At 42.3% G+C, this 23,173-nt stretch overlaps 1 protein-coding gene across 14 annotated transcripts in view; it reads right to left on the bottom strand.

Annotated features, from left to right (window-relative positions):
* The window catches only part of BIN1 (bridging integrator 1), a 161,750-nt gene that overhangs the window by 56,673 nt on the left and 81,904 nt on the right, over positions 1-23,173 (bottom strand). For all 14 annotated transcript variants that reach the window (XM_073634417.1, XM_073634422.1, XM_073634419.1 and 11 more), the window contains exons 3-6: positions 12,107-12,161; positions 7,676-7,770; positions 5,682-5,777; positions 1,159-1,266 (exon numbers count right to left, since the gene is read on the bottom strand). In XM_073634417.1, coding sequence (XP_073490518.1) covers positions 1,159-1,266; positions 5,682-5,777; positions 7,676-7,770; positions 12,107-12,161 — 354 coding nt within the window. The remainder of the gene's footprint in view (positions 1-1,158; positions 1,267-5,681; positions 5,778-7,675; positions 7,771-12,106; positions 12,162-23,173) is intronic.

The raw sequence follows: 23,173 nt of genomic DNA, 5'->3' as shown, positions 1-23,173 counted from the left end.
AACTGTAGTTCCCCAGTGCCGGCAGCACTCATGCAGTCCCAGACCATGACACTCCCACCACCATGCTTGACTGTAGGCAAGACACACTTGTCTTTGTACTCCTCACCTGGTTGCCGCCACACACGCTTGACACCATCTGAACCAAATAAGTTTATCTTGGTCTCATCAGACCACAGAATCCATGTCCTTAGTCTGCTTGTCTTCAGCAAACTGTTTGCGGTCTTTGTGCATCATCTTTAGAAGAGGCGTCCTTCTGGGATGACAGCCATGCAGACCAATTTGATGCAGTGTGCGGCATATAGTCTGAGCACTGACAGGCTGACCCCCCACCCCTTCAACCTCTGCAGCAATGTCGGCAGCACTCATACGTCTATTTCCCAAAGACAACCTTTGGATATGACGCTGAGCACGTGACCTCAACCCCTTTGGTCGACCATGGTGAGGCCTGTTCTGAGTGGAACCTGTCCTGTTATACCGCTGTATGGTCTTGACCACCGTGCTGCAGCTCAGTTTCAGGGTCTTGGCAATCTTCTTATAGCCTAGGCCATCTTTATGTAGAGCAACAATCCTTTTTTTTTTTTTTTTAGATCTTCAGAGAGTTCTTTGCCATGAGGTGCCATGTTGAACTTCCAGTGATCAGTATGAGAGAGTGAGAGCGATAACACCAAAGTTAACACACCTGCTCCCCATTCACACCTGAGACCTTGTAACACTAATGAGTCACATGACACCGGGGAGGGAAAATGGCTAATTGAGCCCAATTTGGACATTTTCACTTAGGGGTGTACTCACTTTTGTTGCTTTTGTTTAGACATTAATGGCTGTGTGTTGAGTTATTTTGAGGGGACAGCAAATTTACACTGTTATACAAGCTGTACACTCACTACTTTACATTGTAGCAAAATGTAATTTCTTCAGTGTTGTCACATGAAAAGATAGAAGAAAATATTTACACAAATGTGAGGGGTGTATATATAATTTTTATCCTTTCTATATATAGCCATTTTGTTCAGAATTCATTTTCATAGGCTACTGCTGTTGGGATAGGGCATTCTGCAGTCAGATAAACTGCATACGGCTGCATACAGTGTCATATAAAACTGCCTATGGCTCATGCCTTCCATTTTTTGTCACACCAAAAAGGAAAAAAAAACCTACCTTGGCAATTTTAGTGTCATCCTTTTTTTTTGCATTTTGTAGGGATTCAAAGTGATGTCTCGCACTGTCGTAGTCCACAAGTTTCCTTCCCCGTTTTGCAATCCGTGACTGAAATGATAAATATTTTAATTATCGATTTTCTTCCCATGACTTACTGAAGAATTATTTAAATATTGCCCCACCCACAGGTTGCGGCGGGTGCAGGCCGCAGCGGTCACTTGAGGGGTGCAGTCGTTTCTCCCCCCCCCGAAGAATGCCACCCAAGGCAAACACCTTGTTTGCCTCAAGGCAGTTATGCCCCGGACCACAGCTGCAAAATCCCCTAGCTGAATTGGGGACATGGACAGAAGGGGGAGATGGAGAGCAGTAGGATCAACCAGGTTTTTGCAGAATACAGAAAATGAATCCCATAGTGACTGAGTATGAATAGCATGGAATACACCATTTATCAGTGGCGGCCGTCTATTAAGGGCTCATGGGCCTCGCCTCCCCTTCCCATCGCCGCCACCACCCCCCTATTCATGCGTCCGGCCTCTTTCAGGATGCTGGGCGCATGAACTACAGCACCTGATTAGAGCCAGAGGCTCTAATAGGCTTCAAAATGGGGTGGGCTCGGGGCGCAGAGCAGTGCGCACGGAGCCCACCCAGGTGTGTTAGAATAGCCTATATTCATTCGCTATTCTAACACTGAATCACCTCTCCACCAATCGGGAAGCACAGGTGTGAGACGCGTTTCCCCGATTGGCCGAAAGGAGAAGCGTACCGATTGGTCACCGAGCACAAGGGAGGAGACGGAAGGCGCCGAGCAGGGGAAGGAGATGTAGAAGAGAACAAGAAGACCTGGACAGCCGCACACTGGAATAGATAAATCCGTCTTTTTATTCAAAATACAGGATCATGGGGTGCACAAAACACGACTGTGGGGTGGTACAAAAATGGCTGACGCATTTCGCACTTACACCAGGTGCTTACTCATAGCTTGGGGGGAAAGGAGATGTGCGCTCGTGATGCCCACGGAGGAGAGCCGGAGAAGCTGTCCGTGGTTGGAGGTAAGTAGGGAACTGAAGCCATTACACAGCGTATGCACATAGTAGGTATGAAACATTCATAAGCAATATTTCACTTTTACCTGGCTAAAACAATAATAAATCAACCTTCACTTCCTTCAGGATAGATAATGAATAAGAAAATATTTGCAAAGACATGTTTTTTTACATTTCCTTTTAATCTGACTGACTTGTCCAACCACATACCATAAAAAACAGGAAGATTCTCACATAAAGGCGCGTCCCAAAAAAATTGTTTGAAGATTTTTAAAACCAACTTTATAATAGATTGTTTAGAAAAGTAGAATCACATAAAACTAAAAAACATTCAAAAAAACAAAAACAAAAAAAAACTGTTATGCCGCGTACACACGAGCGTTTTTTCCGCCAGAATTCCGCTCAAGCTTGTCTTGCATACACACGGTCACACAAAAGTTCTCTGAACTTTCGACCCTCAAGAACGCGGTGACGTTCAACACTGCGACGAGCCGAGAAAGTGAAGTTCAATGCTTCCGAGCATGCGTAGGAATTGTGTGTCGGAATGTGTACAGATGATCGTGTTTTCGGATAGGAACTTTTTCCGACCGAAAAACTGAGGACCTGCTCTCAATCTTTTGCTGGCCGGTAATTCCGCCAGCAAAAGTCCGCACACAGTCGCATTTTCTGACCAAAAGCTCTCATCGGTCTTTTGCTGGCAGAATTTCCGATCGTGTGTACGTGGCATTACAGTGCAAGGTATGTATGGATTCAAATCTAACAGGAAATGTCAACAAATAGAATGGTTAACCTACCTGACCCTGAAATATCGTTCTTAACAGTTAAAATTTAACTCCATAACCCGGCACATAGATTACTCTATACCAGCTTAGCGCCCAGAGAGTGAATAATTGACCTTTATAATCTATATTTACCTTAATCTGCAACTGGAATGAAACGATAACAGTCTACCTAATGCAATGCATGCAACGTGCAGCTAAGGTATTAAAAGCCAAAATAGACATGTGCCACTTGTTTCGTTACGAAACTTGAACAAATTTTTCGTTATACGGAAGCATCCAAATTTCTGAATTACAATAGTGATGAATTTAAACAAATCCGTAGTAACAAATAAACATTTCATACAAAATTCGAATTCAAATCATTCTTTAATCTAATTTGAATTTCTGAAGAAAATAAAATAGAAAAGATTATAATAGAAAATAAAAGAACAGAATATAAGAGAGTAAAACAGAACAGAATACAAAAAAAAAAAAAGTTGAAAAAAAAAAAAAAAAAAAAAAAAAGAAAGGGACAAAATAGAAAAGAATAGAGTAAAAAAATAAAATAGAATAAAAAATAGAATAGAATGAATATAATCATCTTCTGAAATTTGAATAGAATAAATTTGAATTCAAACAGAACAGAAGAGAATAGAGTAGAAACGAATATAAGAAAAAATAAAGGAAGAGTAGAAAAGAATAGAATAAAATAGAAAGAATATAACTTGTATCCGAAATACTAATTTTGAATAGAATTTCAAATAGAAAAGAATAGAAAATAAAAAATAAAATAGAACGGAATAGAAAGAATATAACCGTCTTCCAAAATTCTAATTTCGAATGGAATAAATTTGAACGCCACACGAATGGAATTCAATTTGGAAAAATTTGAATCTATTCAAATTTGAATAAACTAAACTAATTCCAAAAATGAATTAAGTGAATTAAACGAATTAATGTAATCAACAAATCGAAACAAAAATAATTTTCGTTCTGCACATGTCTAAGCCAAAACTTTTATTTATTTATCTTTATGTTTAAAACCCTTTTTTCTTCTAAAAGCTGGTTGTAGATGGATTAAATCTCGTCCGGTTCAGTAGGGACCAGATTAAATCCATCTACGGGGCAGGCTGATTGTACCCAAGCTGATCCCTCGACTGACTTGGGTACAACCAGCATGCTGGATTTTTTTTTACATGCAATTACTGCTGGGGGATTGTCACTAGTAATGATCATAGGGGTTGATTTACTAAAGGCAAATAGACTCCAAGTGCAGTTGCTCCAGAGCTTAGTAAAGAAGGTAAAGCTTCACTTTGCAAAGAGTACCCAATCACATGCAAGAAAAAAAAAAAAAAAAACACACACAACAAAAACACAGCATTCTTGCTTCCACATGATTGGATGATGGAAGTCAGCAGAGCTTCTCCTCATTTACTTAGCTCTGGAGCACAGTCTATTTGCTTTTAATGAATCAACCCCAATGTGCTCTGACGGATCGGAAAGGTTCCCGGCTGACAAAACACAATAGCGCTGCAGGAGGGATCCCCCCTCACCAACACCGACATGTTAGGGGAATCTAGCGATTTTCATCCACAGGTGGAAAGAAAGAAAATCAGATCATCTATGGCTTGTCGTAGTCTCTCCATGGAGAGATTTTCCTGTACTTTCTGTCCCCCGAAACAGGAAGTGAAAGGAAATCTCTAATCTCTCCAAAGCGAGGGGAAATCCCCATTTAAAATAGATCTCCAAAACAGGTGTACCCACTTAAAGATTTCATCTCATTTCCAGTTCTGGGGACAACTCTAAAATGTTGGATTTGCCATCACTTTGAGACAATAGTCATGAGGATGAGTAGAACGAGTGAATGTTTCCAACGGTGGGGAGGATACAGGACAGCATTTTTTTTTTTTTTTTTTACAATTTATATAGCCTAGGCCAGTGATGGCAAACCTTGGCACCCCAGATGTTTTGGAACTACATTTTCCATGAAGCTCATGCCTTCTGCAGAGCAGTTGAGCATCATGGGAAATGTAGTTCCAAAACATCTGGGGTGCCAAGGTTAGCTATCATCACTGGCCTAGAAAATTTTGCCTTGCATGCCTTACATATTGTACATTGACATCAGTCCAAGTCTTAAAGAAGCATACAATCTAAGATCCCCATCTCAGAACCACACACATACTAGGGTCAACTAAGACAGGATCCATTTAACCTACCAGTAGGTCTCTGAGGGGGTGGGGCAGGAACAGAGTAACTGAAGGAAACCAACACAAGCAGAGGGAGAACATGCACACGCCATACAGGTAGTGTCTGCCTGGGATTTGAACCAAGGATTGCAATGCTGCATGGCATGGGTGCTAAATACTAAGCCACTGCACTGCAATAAAGGTCTCGTATGAAGAAATAGCCAGCACACCATCAACACTAAAAATTGAGGATTTCTTCATATTTGTGACTATTCTCCACATTATGACTCCAATGATTGTATACAAGTTATAAAATGGTGGTGCGTTCGGTACAGTATTTGTTGACATGAGCTAAAATATCATACCAGGGTATGGTACGGGATGGATTGGATGGTTTTCAAGCAGTTAAGAGCTTACAGGGTTCTAACTCACTGCCATCCCACCAAAAGTGCATACCATCACTATTCTATAGCAACCAAAGTCCTACAAAGTGAAACACAGTAATGTTAGGGCTGGCTAGATCACCAAATCACCTTAATATCTGGAAACTGGCCGAGGTAGGTGTCCATGGTCAGGAGGGCCTGGTCTACCAACTTCTGATGGTAATCCGTCCACAAAAGGTCATTATTCTGTTAGGAAAAATAAATATAGTTATTGGAAATAAGAAAAAAGTTTATACAGAATTAAGGTCTGTTGTGTAGTTTTAAAACTTTATTCCAAAAATTTTGGATTTCCCATCATGCTCTGGGGGGTGGGAAGATGACCACATTTCTAAATTGTTACCTTTTTGGAGAACAATTATTAATTACTTTTATTTTTTTACTATTCTCTAATTCTATGGCACTTTTATCCTGGGGGGACTCAAGCACTTTAGTTGCTGATGGGGCAGATGGCGAGACCACCATCTTAGACATGCTAGGTAGAAAATCATACTAGGGCCAATTTAGAGTCTAGCCCAGAGATCTCCAAACTACGGCACTCCAGTGACTCCACCTGTTGTGGAACTACACATCCCATGAGGCATTGTAAAACTGACATTCACAGACATGACTAGGCATGATGGAAATTGTAGTGCTGAAACAACTGGTGGGCCATAGTTTGGAGAGCCCATTAACCTACCAGCAGGTCTTTGGAAACCAACACAGGCTGAACATGTAAACTCCATGTAGAGAATGGCCTGAACAGGACTTGAACCTGGAACCCTAGTATTTGTTATACAAGTCTATGCAATGTGTACAATATGGGTTTGTCTGAGGAATTACTCATATTTATCGATTCTCTGAGTTTTATTTATTTTAGATGTGCACAAAGACCATGGATTACTATAATCTGGGAACCACGGCCTATTTTGGTTATAAAGAGAAGAGGACAAGTTGCAAGAAACGTCAGGAACTTGAGTTTTCACCGATTCCCTGCATGTCATAACAAAAGGCAATTTTACTTGCGCATTAAAGCCGAATTCTGAGAATTCAGCTACTTGGTAAAAACTGCAGGCATATCATGAGTTAAGTCTATTGAGGTGCCTGCCACCTAGCAGACTCATCTCTATGAGGCTCCATTCACACCTAGGCCATTTCGGATCGTGGGTGGAATCGTCGCAATTCTGCCTGCGATTCTAGAATCGCGGAACGCATTTGCGATGCCATTATTTCTTATTAGCACCCCAAACGTGGGGCAATTTTGCCGCGACAAATTGCGATACAATCATGGAAAAGATTGCGACGCAAACGCTCCTGGCTCTGTGCCAAGATTTGGTACTTGAGCTTCTTGTGGAGTGTTTTTGGAGCAGAGGAAAGCCCATTCAAATGAAAAAAAAAAAAAAAAAGCGGCTGCACCTATCGCTGCAGATATCCCAGGTGTGAATGGAGCCTTCAAAACTTCCAGTTTTTTTGTGCTCCAAGAGAACTTCCAAAACTCTGATGCTGCTCACTGTGGTCTCAGTTCCTTCAAAAGCAGAGTTACCCTCCCCTCCATCTGCCCATTCACCCCCTTCTGCCTTTGTATTTTGTGATATCATTCACAAAATACATAGGCTTCTGTGAATGGGAAGCAGAGGGGAGGGGGGAGGGGGGAGGTAATAGGCGCTTTGTGTACTTTTCTCCTCTCTCACAGCTTTGACCCATGTATCCTCTGGGGAATGCAGTAAACATTTCACATATGAATATTAGAGATAAGTCCCTAAAGTGACATGCACCTAATTGGACTTAACCTTTTGCAAAGTTGCTGAAATGTATATTGTATGCCGCATGAAAAGAAAAATAAATTCTTATTGTTGAACATGGATACTTATCCATACGTTTACCAGATTTTTGCTATCAAAAAATGTATAGGATGCTCTTATATGATCTTTGGTAGCATTTCCAGTGCTACCAATTTCTGTATAATAAATGATAACAGTTTATCAACCAGCAACAAATAATTCACCTTCATTTCAGAGGGGAAAACATAAATCAGAATCTGTATGCACTGGACACCATGTGCATGTTCCCCAACAGAACCCAACACCAGCCAGACGACGGAGCCTTACCTCTGCAAGCTTGTTAGTGTCGTCTCTGCCGGGCCAATCAGGCTCATAGATTTCTTGCAGACACTCTGTTAGCTTTTTGGAAGCTTCGTGCATAGCTACAAGAAAATAGAACAAAATAGATAGTTAGAATCGAAAAAAAAACTATAAATAAAATCTTCAGGAGGGACAAGACACTCTCATTCCTCATTCATTATTGCACATTGAGCAAGGAATTCTGTGGAGCTTGAGCTAAGCACCCCAAGAAATATAAATATATAAATACAGAAAGCCAATGAAGACTGAAATATCCATTTCAAGTGGAAATTACTTAAGTAATAAGTAAAGCTGGTCATAGATAGATAGAAGTTCGGGCCGATTCAGCAGGGACTGGCCGAGTTTCGATTCCTATATGGGTAGGCTGCCTATGCAGAAGTCAGTCTCTTAACTTCTGGTTGAATAAAAAAAAAAAAAAAAAAAAAAAAAAAAACCACACACACACATCTATGGCCTACCTAATAAAATGTTGCAGTTGTTAAATTTCAGTCTTTTAAAGAACAACTCCAGATATGGATATTTTTTCATAGTTACATTGATCCACCTTGGATCAATCAATGGAACAATGCGTACACCATACCTGGGGATCCCTCTAGAAGCTGGAAATCACTGTAGTAGGCACCACTACTACATTCTCCGAATGGCGCCCATGTCAAGTGGCGATCACCTGTGTTCACAATACAGCAGGGAAGCTGCCTAGGCACAGGACCCGGAAGATAGTGGGGATCACTGAAGTACCGGTGTCTACTACAATCATTTCCAGCTCCTACAGCAGCCATTCTCAACCAGGGTTCTGTGGAACCCTAGGGTTCCTCCAGCTGTGGTCGAATGACCTCCCATTTGATGGTGCCTCCATAGTTTTGGGGCCAATGCTACTTAGCAGAGCCAGCTGTATGAAACCACTGATCCTTTTAGCTGTCTGTGGAGGTTGCATTCTGACCACCACTGTATAGGTATTAAGTGACTAAGGAGTAAAAAATGATTTGAGGTTATGCACAGCCTTTAAGGATGACTATTTCATAACTAACATCAAAAAAGATAAAGCAGATATAGGAGGTGTCTGTAAACATACACACACACACACATACATATACATACACACACATCTCTATCTTGTATTGTAAGTTTTATGTTACATATTTCTTGCAAACTAATATCAATATTAAAATAATTTGGACTCCTTGACCTTTTGTTTGAGACTCTCATTAGACTTTGTAGACTTTTAGATGGAACTTCTCAATCTGGGTACTCTACTCAAGAGGCACCTCGATTTTGGAAACTCATCCCACAGTGACTCCTATTCTGGTGACAACAGTCTAAGAGGGGATTTGGAAAGATTTGTGCTTTTTTTTTCTGTTGGTTCTCCAAGACTGATAATGAATGGAAATCTTCCCAATGGACATGGACGACCAAAAAACACACATGGCCAGGGTTTTAAACCATTCTTTATTCTATCCAAAAAGGTAAAAAATAGCTTTGGATGGAACTTCTAAATCTGGTACTTGACTCAAGAGGCACCTCGATTTTGTTGAAGGCAACCTCACCAGAGTCACCGCACCCTGACTTAATCTGATTGACCTACTGGTAAGTCTAATCCAGTGCCTTGTCTTTTTCTCGTTCACTGGGTTGATGCACTCTTTACTTTATTGGTTGCACAGGGTCACTAGGCCTAAAAGTGAGGCACAATACAAAAATACAAGTTGCCCTCAGACCAGGAATAGAGAAAATAGTCCCACAGTGACAACTATTTTGGTGACATCTGTCTAAGAGGGGATTTGAAAAGATTTGTGCTTTTTCTGCTGGTTCTCCAAGACTAAAAATTAATGGAAATCTTCCCAATGGACTTGGATATCAAAAAAAATAAAATCACATGGCCAGGGTTTTAACCATTCCTTATTCCATCCTAAAGGAAAAATATGGCTTTAGATACAATTTACCTTGCCAATCCTAAGAGGACTATGCTCACCTTTCCTTGCCCACCCCACATAACCCTCCTCTCCCTCAACCCCTTAAATTATTCCACTTAGGTTATGAACATCTTCCCTGACCCCATTTGACCAATTACAAGGCACCTACAGGGAAGTTGGGCAATGAGTCACATGCTCACCCAGTGGAGCTTTGAAGTGGTGCAACTCCAGCCAAAACCTTGCCATTGTTTTCTTGCTCTCTTATCTTCTGAGGACAGAATCCCTCAAGGTGACCACAGACAATAAAAACCTGATTTCCATAAACAAAACACCTGAAATGGTCCTGGTAGCCAGAGACTATGTGATCCAGGCTGCCAAGGCTTTAGGTCACATAAGAGCTTAATTTCTATTAGATTATTAATGACAGTAATGAGTTATTTCTTTTAAATAACGTGATCTGGCAACCCTGACATGAGGCCCACTGATCATTGGAAAGCCTCTTTTTATGGACACATCTTAGCTCCTCCACAATGAGGACATTAGAAAGCAATGCAGAAGTGATTGAGCGGGGAGAGATATTTTTAACTTGTCCTAGCCAACAAATACGTAATCAATGAGATCAACATTTATCACTTCAACTTGAAATAATTTAATTGTGCCAGAAAGTCACCCGACACACCCTTGAAAAACAGTCACCGAATATTTCCTAAAGACCGGTGACATCACAGAGGCCCGGTTCACATTGCCGCACGACTTACAGTGCGACTTTGCTAGGCGACTTCAGTGCAACTTGATGCGACTTTGAAGCAACTTCAAAATGCCTGGGTAATCTTCCTGTAAAGCCGGTGTTCTGTCAAAATAGCCAATTCCTCAAGATCTCCAATTAGGTCACTTCCTGTTACTGTAAAGCATCAGTAATTGGAGGAGATTTTGACAACTTGCTGTTTTGACACAACACCGGCAACTGTATACACTGCGGTACATGAACACTTTGCTGTTTTGACACAAGAGCGGGTAACGAGGAAAAAAGTTGTCACCGAGGCGGCCATTTTGTTGGTTACTATCGGAGCGGACTAACCATGTCCACTGATAATTCTGTGTACCGGAGTGTATATGGTTGCTGGTGCTGTGTCATGCTTTATCCCCAAATACTGATTTACAGTAACAGGAAGTGACGTGATTGGAGATCTTGATGAATTGGCTATTTTGACAGAACACCGGATCCAAATCACATCAATTAAGCTGAGAATCTGACTTGGAGGTGACTTCCATTAAAACCTTTGGGCACAAGTTGGATAAAAGTCACCTTGAAGTAGCACAGGAACCTTTTCTAAAGTCGGAGCAACTTCAATAGTGTTAATCAAGACAGCTCTCATTGACTAAAACGGGATTTCACATGTTACGCAACTTGGGGGTCTCACAAGTCAGATCCCAAGTCGTGGCAGTGTGAACCAAGCCAGGGGGGGTTGAACGAGTGGAAATTACTACAGACTGGGTGACATCAATGAGGATGCAGCCGATATACTAGAGACCAGTGATGTCACTGAGAATGCAGCTTATCCATTCATCAGGGACCAATGGCATCACTGATGGGCTGGATCCATTCACTACACGCTTGGTGACATCACTGAGAATTCAGCCTATCAATTCAAAGCGACCCATGACATCACTGAGAAGGCAGAAAATAGTTGTGTTTAGCGATTAGGGCATTCTTGGCAGGTGAATCCTCGGACTCCTCGTGAGATTTCAAATGTTAATCAGAATACGGACAAGGAATCAAAGGGCAGGTAGCTTGGGATGAAACACTCCATAAGAAAGAAGCTGACTCAGCCGTTTTGTTTTCATATCACTGAGAATGTAGCCTATCCAATCACTAGAGAGCGGTGACATCACTGAGAATGCAGCCTATCCATTCACTAGAGAGAGGTGACATCACTGAGAATGCAGCCTATCCATTCACTAGAGAGCGGAGACATCACTGAGAATGCAGCCTATCCAATCACTAGAGAGCGGTGACATCACTGAGAATGCAGCCTATCCAATCACTAGAGAGCGGTGACATCACTGAGAATGCAGCCTATCCAATCACTAGAGAGCGGTGACATCACTGAGAATGCAGCCTATCCAATCACTAGAGAGCGGTGACATCACTGAGAATGCAGCCTATTCAATCACTACAGATCAGACACATCACTGAGAAAATAATTAAATTTATTCTATCTATCTATAGAGAATATAATATATAGATCTATAGAGAATATAATATACAGATCTATAGAGAATATAATATATAGATCTATAGAGAATATAATATATAGATCTATAGAGAATATAATATATATATCTATAGAGAATATAATATATAGAGACATAGAGATATAGATATAATCTATACATACATATCTCTCTCTCTATAGATATCTCTATCTCTCCATATATACCGTATATATAAAAAAAAAAATATTTCTCTATAGCCAAGAATCATTGTTACCTTTTACAGATGCCAGGTACGTCCGGAGGTCCTTCTGAAGTTTGCTGCCTTCTGTCTGTTAAAGAAAATGTACACGTCAGGTACGCTTGGAAATTTTATATAGTGGAAAACAACATTTGTGATCCTCTGTGAAATATTTCAGTTTCTCCACTCAAAATCCCATAATGAACAAATGTGCTGAGTGCCTGATCTGTGAGGACAGCACTTCACCGAATGGAAACGAATCAAAAGGCAGCCGCTGTCACAGAGCATGCCCTACATAAACACTATAGAAACCAACATAAAAACAAATACACAATAAGATAACTCATGTTTAAAAAAATGTAAGATATAAAATGTTTTAAAGGACAAGTGACCTTACAAAACATAATTAAATAAAAAACACCCCCTCCCATCCCTCAGTATCCATACAGCAGGAATGGTACTTCCCTGCTCAGGGACATTGCAAGTTTTTTTTTTCTCCAGGTACAGCTTGGTGAAGTATAGGGACCAATCACGAGGGAAGATTTACTAAAACTGGAGAGTGCAAAATCTGGTGCAACTCTGCATAGAAACCAATCAGCTTCCAGGTTTTATTGTCAAAGCTTAATTGAAGCTGAAGTTGGAAGCGGATTGGCTACCATGCACAGCTGCACCAGATTCTGAGTACTCCAGTTTTAGTAAATCCCCCCCCTCTGGGTTTAAAAAAATAAAGTTATCAATGAGGCCTTTTAATTGTGTTTAATCAGGCCCTTGGGGCACTATTCCTCCCAGTGACACCAATGATGGGGCACTATTCCTCCCAGTGACACCAATGATGGGGCACTATTCCTCCCAGTGACACCAATGATGGGACACTATTCTTCCTACTGACACCAATGATGGGACACTATTCCTCCTACTGACACCAATGATGGGACACTATTCCTCCTACTGACACCAATGATGGGACACTATGCCTCCTACTGACACCAATGATGGGACACTATGCCTCCTACTGACACCAATGATGGGACACTATGCCTCCTACTGACACCAATGATGGGACACTATTCCTCCTACTGACACCAATGATGGGACACTATGCCTCCCACTGACACCAATGATGGGACACTATTCCTCCCACTGACACCAATGATGGGACACTATTCCTCCCACTGACACCAATGATGGGGCACTATTCCTCCCACTGATACCAATGATGGGACACTATTCCTCCCACTGACACCAATGATGGGACACTATTCCTCCCACTGACACCAATGATGGGACACTATTCCTCCTACTGACACCAATGATGGGACACTATGCCTCCTACTGACACCAATGATGGGACACTATGCCTCCCACTGACACCAATGATGGGACACTATTCCTCCCACTGACACCAATGATGGGACACTATTCCTCCCACTGACACCAATGATGGGACACTATGCCTCCCACTGACACCAATGATGGGAAGCTTTTTCTCCCACTTACAAATGATGGGACGCTTTGCCTCCCAGTGACACCAGTGATGGGACATTATTCCTCCCAGTGTTGGGACATTATTCCTCCCAGTGAAACCAATGATGTGGCACTATTCCTCCACTGATAAGAGGCACCATTTCACTAACACCAATGATGGGACACTAAATCTCCCCCATAGAATCTAATGGTGGTCAGCTCATGACATCCTTGATGAAGAATGGAAAGAATGACCCCTCTGGCGGGTGTCACCCGGTGCGGGCCGCACCCCCGCCCCACCCATAGCGACGCCACCGCTATGGAGGCTCTCAAAATTTAGAGAGTTAGGACTGCAGAAAATACTGGGGTGCCTTGCGGAGCTCTGTAGCCTACGCATTTCTTTGTGTACGCAAATGTGTGCAATGCATACTGTTCAACAGGATAATTTGGTTGGTTGCAGGCTGGTTGGTAAGTTGAGTTGGGAATAGCTTTGCTTTTGCCCCAGGCACATGCCCTTTCTGCCCTAACTCCCCCCGCCCCCCCCTTAGAAAACGGTGGCATTGCCCAAAACTCCAGGGAGGTATTGGGCGGAGGTTGTGGGCACAATTAAGGGGATCTTAGATTTGAACCTTTCGGTGGATCCCTTAATATGTTTACTGGGTTACCTTGACAGCCCAGTGCTCAAGACACCAATGCAGAGTTACTGTTATACGTGCGCTTTTGTGGCTCGGAGACAAATTGCTCTTAATTGGACTTCCCCACATCCTCCGACTAGATCTGATTGGATATTTGATTTCAAATGCATTTCTTATGAGAGCAGTGGTGGCCGCTCCATTAGGGGGTGCAGGGGCATCACCCCCCACCCCTAATCCATGCGCTGGCCCCTAAATTACATGCAGGGTGCCGGATGCATGGATTTCAAATGAGGTTTTTTTTTTTGAAGCACGTGGTTGGAGCCGGAGGCTCTAATTGGCTTAAAAAAAACGGTGGGCCCGGGCCAAATTAATATTCGCTATTGTCTTCCTGCTTCTCCTCCCAGCCAATCCGGAAGCTGGTCCTGAGACCCGATTGGCCGGGAGTCTCAGGACCCACTTCCTGTTCAGCCAGTAGGAGAAGCAACTGCACGACTCTTCCGCAGAAGCTTGAGCGAGGAGCAGTTGATGAGCCGGGGAGAGTTCCTGATGGAGAGCAGAGGGGAGGCGGTGGAAGTCTTCCTCAGGGTCCGGGACTTGTCATGCTGCAACAGGTTCTCCCGCAGAGACTTCACCAGATCCTCGTTCAGGTACAGATTACTGCCACCGCCGTGTCCGCTGTCCACCTCCGGGACCGCCAGGGTGTCCGAGCTGGGTGTCGACTGCGACTGCTGGTGAGCCATGTCCTCCTCTCCCACCTCTGCCATACCCGGCACTGGAGGAGAGCAACTCACACCGACACCTACCGACCCACCGACCGCCCCATACAACTACTCTACACAGATACTGGGAGGAAGCAGACACTACATGACTCTCCTATATACACCCCCCTCTCCCGCAGGGAGTATGAGAGTCACTCTTTAAGAAATTCATCTAAGAGGTTTGATTCTATCTGGACATCGTGGTTAGACTAAATGGAGTACGGTATTGAGCTAGGGGTTATGATTGCTTGGACATAGAGGTAGGGAGAAAATAGACCTTATTTACAGTATATGGCAGGAGGATTGATATAACGGAAGGGAAAGTGTGTGTGTGTGTATGTATGTGTATGTGTATGTGTATGTGTATGTGTATATATATATATATATATATATATATATATTTTTATATTTATTAGAGCTGCACAATTAATCGTCAAGAATCGTTATCGCGATCTTGACTAAAGTGTTCCACAATTCTTTCTATGCCACAGGTGTCAAACACAAGGCCCGCGGGCTGAATCCGGCCCTCCAGGCCATTTCATGTGGCCCTCACACCTCTCCTGCAGCTGCAGGAGAGCTCCAGCCCTCCTCTGGTCCTCCTCCAGACCCCTACTTTCTGCTTTCAAGCAATGCATCCAGCTTCTTCCCAGCAGCAGCATAAGGAAAGGGGGTGCACTGTGATGTTAGGGAGAGTAGGAGACTCAACTTCTGATGGTGGGGTGGCTCTTGACATCTAATGTAAGGGGAGGGGATGCGCTGGACATCTAATCTTACAGGTACAACCGGCCCTTTTGAGGACAATAATGCTGATGCAGCCCACGATGAAATGGAGTTTGACACCCCTGTTCTATGCAAAGAATTCTCTCTGCTCTTCTGAAGCCACAGCCCTCAAAAGAAAGTAAGAAAAACTGGGAAGTCTGCTAAGAATTAGAACATTCTTTATCAGTTGAACTTAAGTATAAACATTGTAACAATTTGTCAATGGAATAGACTTTGCGTGTAAGTAAAAAAAGTTTAAACCACTTAAACACTAAAACCTTTTTCTGACATTTGTTGGTTTCAAGTTAAAGTGGAGTTCCACCCACTTTTACAACTCTTCAGCATCCCTCACTAAACTGTGCACTGTAAACGAATTGGATATTTTTTTTTTTTTTCTCTCAGCACCTACTGTATATCTGCTGTGTTCATTTTTCACTTCCTCCCCCCTGGCCGTGGCCCATCGCATCATTTCCTGTTTGCAATGCCCCCTGGGAAGGGGTGGCAACTTCCTCTGACACTGCCGTTGCTATGGAAACCTGACCTGAAACCTATTACACTGCTTGTGCTGCACTGAGCATGTGTGAGATCTGCAAGGATGAGATCCAGGAAGAAATACAGTCTGGCTTCAGATGGCCACACTTAAGATGGCCACGGCCTGCTGTAAGTTTATAAAATAACAAACTACTGCTATAAACTAAAAAAAAAAAAAAAAAAAAAACAGACCTTAGTTTACAGACTAACTTTACTAGAATACATTAAGCTTGTGTATTATAGGGGTATTTTTATTTAAAAAGTATAATTTTGGCCGAAACACCGCTTTAAAATCATTTTTTTTTTGCTAGAAAATTACTCCGGTTTCCTCCCACACCCCAAAGACATGCTGGTAGGTTAATTGGATCCTGTCTAAATTGTCCCTAGTATGTATGAATGTGAGTTAGGGACCTTAGATTGTAAGCTCCTTGAGGTTAGGGACTGATGTGAATGTACAATGAATATGTAAAGCGCTGTGCAAATTGACGGCGCTATATAAGTACCTGAAATAAATACTTAGAACAACAACTGGTGAAAGATTTTACGTCGCGAGAATCGTGATCTTTTTAATCCAAACAAAAAAATCGTGCAGCTCTGAAAAATAGATAGACAGACAGACAGACAGACAGACAGACAGACAGGTAGACAGGATATATTTATTTATTATATATATATATTTTTTTGATATATGTTGTGTTATAAAAATTTTCAATAAAATAAAAAAAAAAAAATATGTTTTAGTGTATGGCCAGATTTAGGTTTGTGATGGGGAAAAAAAATTAAAAAAATTCATAAAAACATGGAAACAGCCGGTGAGTGGGAAGGGAAAAAACAAGCACAGATCTCTCTAGGAAGACAACTTCCAGGAACGCGGATCTATGCCTAGGAGCACCTGATCATTAAATAAATCACTTGTCTCTTCTCAGCCTGCTGAATCACACGGTTACAAGTTCTGTTATAGCTCTGCATTGTCCTCCTGCACCCAAACCCCCACACCCGCATTCTCCACCCTGATGTATAGATCTGTAGACCATATGGGAAGCCTAAAATTGCCAGTCACCGCCCACCCTGTAAATTATACGGCTTTCAAACAATGGTACAGAACAAAAGTGGAGATCTTGTCTGCCACAATCTCTCGTTTCCATTTCCTGTTGTACTCCAGAAACTTCTGGTTGCTATAGACCGGAATATATATATATCCTCTCCCTCTCTCTCTCTCATGTTTAAAGAATACCATTGAGAAACATTACTAGTAGGGTTGCACCGATACTAAGCATTTGCACAAGTATAGGTACTCATGCAAATGCTCCGATACCTGAAACAGATACTTGCAGGCTCCCTTCTTTCAGCTGTCAGCGGGATTCCTCGACTGACAGCCGCAATGTAGAAAAAAAAAAAAAAGCCGCTAATTATTGGTTGCTATGGAGCGGGGCCACCGTGTCCTCAAAAACCAATGACTCATTCAGCTGTCAGCGGGGTTCCCCTGCTGAAAGCTGAAGTCTAAAATGAGGTCACGGCAATTGGAGCTGTCAAAAAAAAAAAAAATATAGCAGCAGCCAGGCAGTATTTATAAACATTGCTCAGCAGCTGTAACAGAAAGATATCAAAAGGAACAATGTTTCTTTTTATATCTGTTTATTCGTCTACAGATCAAAGGGATGAACGTCCATCTACCAATTCATATTTTTTAGTTTTTTATTAAATGTTCCCTATAACCCCTTATTAACACTTAATTTACTCTAATTAGCCTTAATTAACCCCTTATTCTCCATTTAATTATTTTCACTTCTATTTTATAAACAATTAAAACTTTTTTTTTTTTGTTAATATTTTTATACCTTTAAGATACACAGTATACAGTATGCTAAAGAAGCTGAGGGTAAAGGTGATGGACTGGCCAAGCATGTCTCCAGACCTAAACCCTATTGATCATCTGTGGGACATCCTCAAACGGAAGGTGGAGGAGCACAAGGTCTCTAACATCCACCAGCTCTGTGATGTCATCATGTCATGGAAGAGTAGAAGAGGACTCCAGTGGTAACCTGTGAAGCTCTGGTGAACTCCATGCCCAAGAGGGTTAAGGCAGTGCTGGAAAATAATGGTGGCCACACAAAATAGACATTTTGGGCCCAATTTGGACATTTTCACTTAGGGGTGTACTCACTTTTGTTGCCAGCGGTTTCGACATTAATGGCTGTTTGTTGAGTTATTTTGAGGGGACAGCAAATTTACACTGTTATACAAGCTGTACACTCACTACTTTACATTGTAGCAAAGTGTCATTTTTTCAGTGTTGTCTCATGAAAAGATAGAAGAAAATATTTACAAAAATGTGAGGGGTGTACTAACTTTTGTGAGATAATGTATAGTTACATGAAAAAAAAAGCGAAAAGTAAAATAAATAAATTTAAAAAAAAAATGTATATATTGAATGCTATGACTGAGCTTGAATGATGGACTGAGCCCCCCTATCATCCCTACTGAGTATGGCGATGTTGGATGAGAAGACCTGGATCATTCCATTTCATCACAGAAGTAAAGACATGGTTGAATGCATTTGGTGCTTTGGAACTTGAATGGCCTGCCCAGAGCCCTGCCCTCTCCATAAAGACATGGTTTGGTGTGGAGGATCTCCAGTTGTCTTCAGGGCCTTGACTTCAACCCTACTGAACACCTTTGGAATGAATTTAAATGAGCCAGCTGTTCTCAACTAACTTCTCCATAAAGACATGGTTTGAGGAGTTTGGGTGGAGGAACTCCAGTGTTCTGCACAGAGCCCTGACCTCAACCCTACTAAACATCCTTAGGATCAATTGGAATGAGCCCAGTCTTAAACAAACATCGCCATAAAGACATGCTTTGATGAACTTGGTGTGATGGAACTATAAATGCCCTGCACCTCAACCCTACTGAAGGCCCCTGGGATAAAATGTAATAATGCCAATTGCAAGCCAGGTCTTCTCATCCAAGATCAGTACCTGACCTGACAGATGGGCACAAATTCCCACAGGCACACCCCAAAATCTTGTGGCTAGTCTTCCCAGAAAAACGAAACAGTTAAAACAGCTAAAGGAGGACGGGGTAACTCCATATTAATGCCCATTGTTTCGGAATAGGATGTCCAACAAGTTATTGTAGATGTTCTAGTCAGGTGTCCAAAAATGTTTGGCCATGTAATGTAGTTACAGTTGTGAGGAAAAAAGTAGTATAAAGTATGTGTAAATATATATATATACACCCCAACTAAAATTTCAGCCACAACTGCCAGGAAAATTGTTTGGGATGCAAAGAAAAACCCACAAATAACTTCAGGTGAAATACAGGACTCTGAAATCATGTGATGTGGCTGTTTCAAGATGCACAATAAGGAGGCACTTGAAGAAAGATGGGCTGCATGGTCAAGTCGCCAGAAGAAAGCCATTACTAAGCAAATGCCACAAAGTATCCCACTTACAATACACCAAACAGCACAGAGCCAAGCCTCAAATCTTCTGGCACAAAGTCATTTGGAATGATGAGACCAAAATTTAGCTTTTTTGGCCACAACCATAAACGCTACATTTAGAGAGGAGTCAACAAGGCCTATGATGAAAGGTACGGAGGTGGATCACTGATGTTTTGGGGATGTGTGAGCTACAAAAAGGCACAGGAAATTTGGTCAAAATTGATGGCACGATGAATGCAGTATGTTATCAAAAAATACTGGAGGAACATTTGCATTCATCAGCCAGGAAGCTGCGCATGGGACGTACTTGGACATTCCAACATGACAATGATCCAAAACACAAGGCCAAGTCAACCTGTCATTGGCTACAGCAGAAAAAAGTGAAGGTTCTGGAGTGGCCATCTCAGTCTCCTGACCTCAATATCATTGAGCCACTCTGGGGAGATCACAAACGTGCCGTTCATGCAAGACGGCCCAAGAATTTACAGGAACTGGAGGCTTTTTGAAAAGAGGAATGGGCAGCTTTACCATCTGAGAAGATAAAGAGCCTCATCCACAAATACTGCAAAAGACTTCAAGCGGTCATTGATGTTAAAGGGGTCAATACATGGTATTAAGTAAAATGTAAACTTTTGATCAGGGTCATTTGGGTAGTTTCTGTTGCCATGATGATTTAAAAAGAGTAAGCACAGTTGATTGATAATAAATGGCTTCAGCCAAACACCAACCATGAGTGAAAGAAACGTTTTGTGTTATCATTCATATACTCTGAAAAATGGCCAAGAAATCACAAACTCTGCCAGGGTATGTAAACTTTTGAGCACAAATTATTATTACACACACATAATTTTCACACTTTCAGAAATCTAGTTTCGGAACCCCAAAGAGTGGCGAGTAACTGGTTAATGATCATACAGGAGAAAGTTCAGAGTCTGTATCTTCTCCAGGGTCTGCATGTTCTCCAGCACAGATGTTTCTTATCAGCTCAGGTCTTCAAGGCCAAGCATGCTACAAGGCCAAGATATCATCCTACAAACATCAGAAACATGGAATGAGGAGTGGTGGTGGAGGCTTTCTGTATTCATCTCAGCTGGCCCCGCCTCTGGCGCAGAGTCAAGGTATTACATGCGATTCATTCACAGCTGAAACGCTGGTCTTTTGTTTGCTTTTTTTAATCTTCGCAGAAAAGATTGCAAAATATGGGGGCTGAGAATGTAACCGAATCTCAGCAACAATGACTCACTCTAGATAATACACAAGAAAGGACAGCACAAACATAGGTAGTTCTTCCAAGAAGAGAATGATACACCAAGCATCCTAAACAAAAATAAATCCTTTTTCATTTGGCCAAATGTAGATTACATTTGCGTTTTCACCAGAACTAAAAATGTTTTACGAGGAAACACCTAGTTGTCCTAATTCAATTTTGTTTTTATTATTACTTGGTCTTACCACACCTGAGCCACTTTGTTCATCACCGTAAAATGATGTAAAAATGACTTTAGCTTTTACATTCATGTTGCCATTGCCCAGTAGCCAATTGCATGCAAAAATATTTGTACAGCTACTAAGAGGTCCACTTCAAGTATTACACTAGTCCTGGCTCTGCAAGCGCCTTTCCCCGTTGTCTGGGACACTTTGCTGGGATGGACATGGTCAAACTCTTAAGCCACTGTTTTAGCATGGAGGTGGTCTTTAGCAACATTACTAGTCCTGGACCTGCCATCAAGATGTAAGGGCGACCCCACAACCCCATGGAGGAAAAAGCACTTGGCCAGAGAATGAGGCATGCCCCATTCTGCCCATGAGAGGCATCCAAGAAACCCAGCTTCACCTATGCAAACAAGGCCCAGTTTAAGATGGGGACACTTTTTTCGAGGCTATAAAGCTAAATGCCATTACCGTCATTGCCAGTGACCCCACCACGTTGAAGTTGTCCGAATCTTCAGATGTTGGTCCTATTTGCGTATGTGTACCTGGAACTTCATATGCAAGCAAAAGGGGCCCCTGAAGACCGACGGGGCAGCACCGGAGCATACAGTACAGTGGCCACCATGTGCTTTATGGGTTAGTCCCAAACAGGACTGTTTCCCATTAGCTATCATGTTTTATGATTTGTGACATCTCTTCCCCCAAAAGCATGTTCAAAATTCCACTTTCTACCAGGCGTTAATCAGGACCAGATAAGATTACCCACACATCTTCTGGATTTTCAGGGCTGATCTTTTACCTCCAGCTGCTGTGACCGGAGGAATCTTCAACGTCTTTGTTTTGCTCTGGTGACATTCGGAATTCTATTTCACAACGTTCATCAGATTTGCAGAAGGAGCACACCAGATGATCTTCTCCACGTTCTGCTCACTCAGCATCTGTCTGTTTTCTGAGGTTGAGTCATGTCTATAGATCTATCCTGGAGGATGTTTTCCCTTCTACAGACCACATACCGACTTCCTGCACAGAGTCCTGACTGAGCAGGACAAAGCACATTCCAGCACCGGAGCTTTATAAACCAGGGACTGAAGAGGCAGCCAGACTTAGCACATGACATCAAAAAGCCCTGCTCCAAGTACTAATTACAGAGCAAACATTGGCAAGTCATTATAGCCGACCTGCACTCAGGGGTTAACGTAAAGGCAAACCCTGTCGCCGGCCCGGTCAAAAGGCAAACCCTCTCGCCGGCCCGGTCAAAAGGCAAACGCTTGCTGGCATGGACAAAGGCAATGCCCGTTAGACTCCATTCGCGGACAGAATTGCCGTGGTTCTGCCTGTGATCCCAAATCACTTAGATCACTTTTATTGCCATCACAAGAAATATAAACATCCCTTGTGACAATAATAAAGCATGACAAGTCCTGTTTATGAAGATATCTAGAGTCAGGATTACCCCATCTCTTCTCTAAAATGGAAAGCATTAGAAAAAAAAAAAAAAAAAAAAAACCTACTTGCATTGGCCGTGAACCAGAAGGGACGTCGTGACGTCGCTCCGGTCCTCCTAGGCCATAGAGATGGGTGCCCAACCACCACCAGCTCCAGATCGGATCTCGGGCTTTGCGATCAGCCAGGTAAGCCCAAGAACCACCAGAAAACGGTCAAGGGGGAACCCCTCCCACCGCTTCTAAAAGTGATCCAGAGGCTAATCAGCGCTCGGGTGACTTTTATTGGAAAGACCGGCGCCTGAAGAAATTTTTTTTTTTTTTTTTTTTTTTTTAATACCAGCGTTATGGCATCTAGCTGCAGCCATAACTCCGGTATGAAAATGTCAAAATCATGACTTATTTTCCTAGTTCGGCGGTTGCCAAGAGCTAGCAAAAGAGAAATAGATGCAAAAGATTCAATGTAACTTTTCCTCTATTCAAGAGGAGAAAACAAAGACAGGGGCGGGCTGTACAGTGACTGATCACTGTGATAGCCAATCAGAGCCTTTCCCCTTGATCGGGTGATCCTGAACCAGACGTCCCGGGTTAATGATCGTATATAAAAGACTCGGGCCTCTCGGCGAGAGTCAAAACAC

Source organism: Aquarana catesbeiana, linkage group LG06, assembly GCF_042186555.1.
Source record: "Aquarana catesbeiana isolate 2022-GZ linkage group LG06, ASM4218655v1, whole genome shotgun sequence".
Lineage (NCBI taxonomy): Eukaryota > Metazoa > Chordata > Amphibia > Anura > Ranidae > Aquarana > Aquarana catesbeiana.
Note: the sequence above shows the minus strand (reverse complement) of the source record. Positions and strands in the feature narration are given on the sequence as shown.